A 2638-nucleotide genomic window follows, 5' to 3' on the forward strand; every position below is an offset into this window, starting at 1 on the left:
ACAGGGGGGGGGGGAGGAAGAGGAGGAAGAGGAGGAGGAGCAGGAGTAGGAGGAGGAGGAGGAGTAAAAGTAAAGTAAGAAAAGTCGGTGTTTTATGCCCCCATGGACCCAATTATATATAATTCTGTATCGTTTCGGAGGCGCTGTGAAAAGGCAGCAAAGAAAGTTCCAAACATAAGAGACAAAAGTCCCTGTTTCGACCTTGCCTGGGCTGCCAACCCAGGCTGCGGCTGAGTAAAGTAGTTACTTGATAGAAATTAAGAACTTCCCTACTGAACTAGAGAATCGAACTCGCGTCTTTTGCGTGCTTCGACGGAGAGCTACAACGCAGATGCTAGCAGAGGACGAGGAAGAGGAGGAGAAAGAGTTGGACAAGAGTAGATAAGAAGCAGAAGAACAACAACAATAGAGTAGAGATCGCTTCTCGGAGTTGCGGATGGTCTAACAGAAATTATCGCTGTCTTCGTTACCCCGTAAATCAGTCCGCAACACACACGACAACAGCAGCAACACCACCAACAACGGCAATAACAACAGCAATAACAATAACAATTACAAGCAATAGGAGAGAGACAGAGAGAGAAAAGAGAGATAGAGAGAGTGAGAGAGAGAGAGAGAGAGAGAGAGAGAGAGAGAGAGAGAGAGAGACAGAGACAGACAGACAGATAGACAGACAGACAGACAGACAGACAGACAGACAGACAGAGAGACAGAGAGACAGAGGGAGAAAAGGGGGGGGGGTCAAATGAAAAAAGAAACTATAAGGAGAGAAATGAAAAGGGGATGGCGGGGGGGGGGCAGGCTAAAAACAAGACGTGTGTTGAGAGGGGTGTGTTTGGGGCTGGGGAAGAGGGGGGGGGGGGGTAATTGAGACGTCCACCTGTCCAAGACAACCATTTTTGTCATCGACAATGGGCGGCTGTCTTGGACGATTTTGACTGTCATCATTCACCCTGAAATTTAGCACAGGCCGCAAGGAACGGATCTCCTCCTCTCTCTGTTCTAGGCAATCTTCTTTATCTCCAGCCAGCTGTACCCCATATGCCCGAGGTAATAATAAATAACAATAATTGCATTGATATATAACGCATGTCCACGCCACACAGCGTACTTTTGCGCTTTACTACTATTATTACTCCAGCAGATCCTAGACAATGATAGTACATAACAAGATGGGCCACTTCTCTCTTTGAGCCAATTAAAAAAGTGTCCTCAAAATTTGGTGGCGCCCTCTTCACAAAAGCGCACTCTTTGCGAACAGAGTTACCCTACTTGAGTTTTTAAAAATCAAAGTGAAACTAGCAAGTTTTGGGATAAATTTCGGAATAACGCTTTTTAAAAATGGTTACGCTGACAAAAAACCTCTTCCGGAGGAAAGGGTGATTGTTTTCTTCGTTTAATTTGACTTTAGAATGAAAGGCGAGAGGTCATTAAAGTATAAATAACCTAAAACTCTGCACTGAACGAACTCGAACTGCTGATGAACAGCAGTCGATCTGCTCACGCAAGGAGGTGCTATTCCTATTCTTCTTCTGGAAAAACGAAAGAGAGCTTCAAAACAGACTGCAGCGCCATCTGAAGCAAAGAGCATACTTCCTGCGGACACTTTTTAGGCTGAGTGACCCATCTTGTCTTGTACTATCTTTGTCCTAGACACTCAGAAACATTCTCCGTTTCGAGGAACCTTACAGTGCAAGCTGCGATTTCACACTCCCAAACACTAACAAACTGACAAGATCTTTTCTTTGTCTATAGCCGAGTACTTATTCCAAACTTGGTGAAGGGAAGAAAGTTTGTGTAAAGTGCCTTTCCAAAGGACTGCTGACGAAATTCGAACCCACGACCTTACGGTTACGAGTTCGATACCCTTACCGCTAGGCCACCGACGCGGACAAGATAACGCCTCTGGATCTCCCTCACAGGCGAATCTTGGCCTTCCTCTTTTTCTCTTTGCCTAGGGTTTCGTCGATGTCTTGCCATGTAGTTAGCTGTGAGTATGTGTTCAACCCATTACCATCTTTATTTATTGTTTTGATCTCACAGTCAATCTTGGTTGTTGTTTGGTTGAACCACCTTAATACTATTTTTCTGATGGTGTCCAACCAGTGAATTTTCATGACCCCGGGAAATCATTGATGAAAGACTGTTATTTGTTTACGTTCGGCTTTGTCAACCTTTGACTGTACTTTAAAATAAAGAATGAATGAGAGAGAAAGAGAAAGAGAGAGAGGAGGGTGAGGGAGAGAGGGAGAGAGAGAGAGAGAGAGAGAGAGAGAGAGAGAGAGAGAGAGAGGGAGGGAGAGAGAGAAAGAGAGTAAAGAGAGAGAGAGAGAGAGAGAGAGAGAGAGAGAGAGAGAGAGAGAGAGAGAGAGAGAGACAAAGAAGGGACAGACAGACAGACAGACAGACAGACAGACAGACAGACAGACAGACAGACAGACAGGGGGGGGGGGTGAGGGAAGTAAAACCATTGAATAGAAAGAAAGAGAAAAGAAAAGCCCCGCCACACACACACACACACCAAAAAAACAAACAAAAACAAACCCAAAACAAAACGGAACACCAAACAAAAAGCCAACAATAATAAACAAACAAACAATCAAATGAACAAACAAACAAAGAACCCCCCCCCCTCCCG

The 2638-nt window shown here is 44.9% G+C and overlaps 1 protein-coding gene across 1 annotated transcript in view; it reads left to right on the forward strand.

Moving 5' to 3' along the window:
• Nucleotides 1-1673: 1673 nt before the first annotated feature.
• The window catches only part of LOC101848012 (basic salivary proline-rich protein 2), a 15942-nt gene continuing 14977 nt past the window's right edge, over nt 1674-2638 (forward strand). Inside the window, exon 1 of the mRNA XM_005111728.3 lies at nt 1674-1990. Coding sequence (XP_005111785.1) covers nt 1969-1990 — 22 coding nt within the window. The 5' untranslated portion in view covers nt 1674-1968. The remainder of the gene's footprint in view (nt 1991-2638) is intronic.

Source organism: Aplysia californica, unplaced genomic scaffold, assembly GCF_000002075.1.
Source record: "Aplysia californica isolate F4 #8 unplaced genomic scaffold, AplCal3.0 scaffold01110, whole genome shotgun sequence".
Classification (NCBI taxonomy): Eukaryota; Metazoa; Mollusca; class Gastropoda; order Aplysiida; family Aplysiidae; genus Aplysia; species Aplysia californica.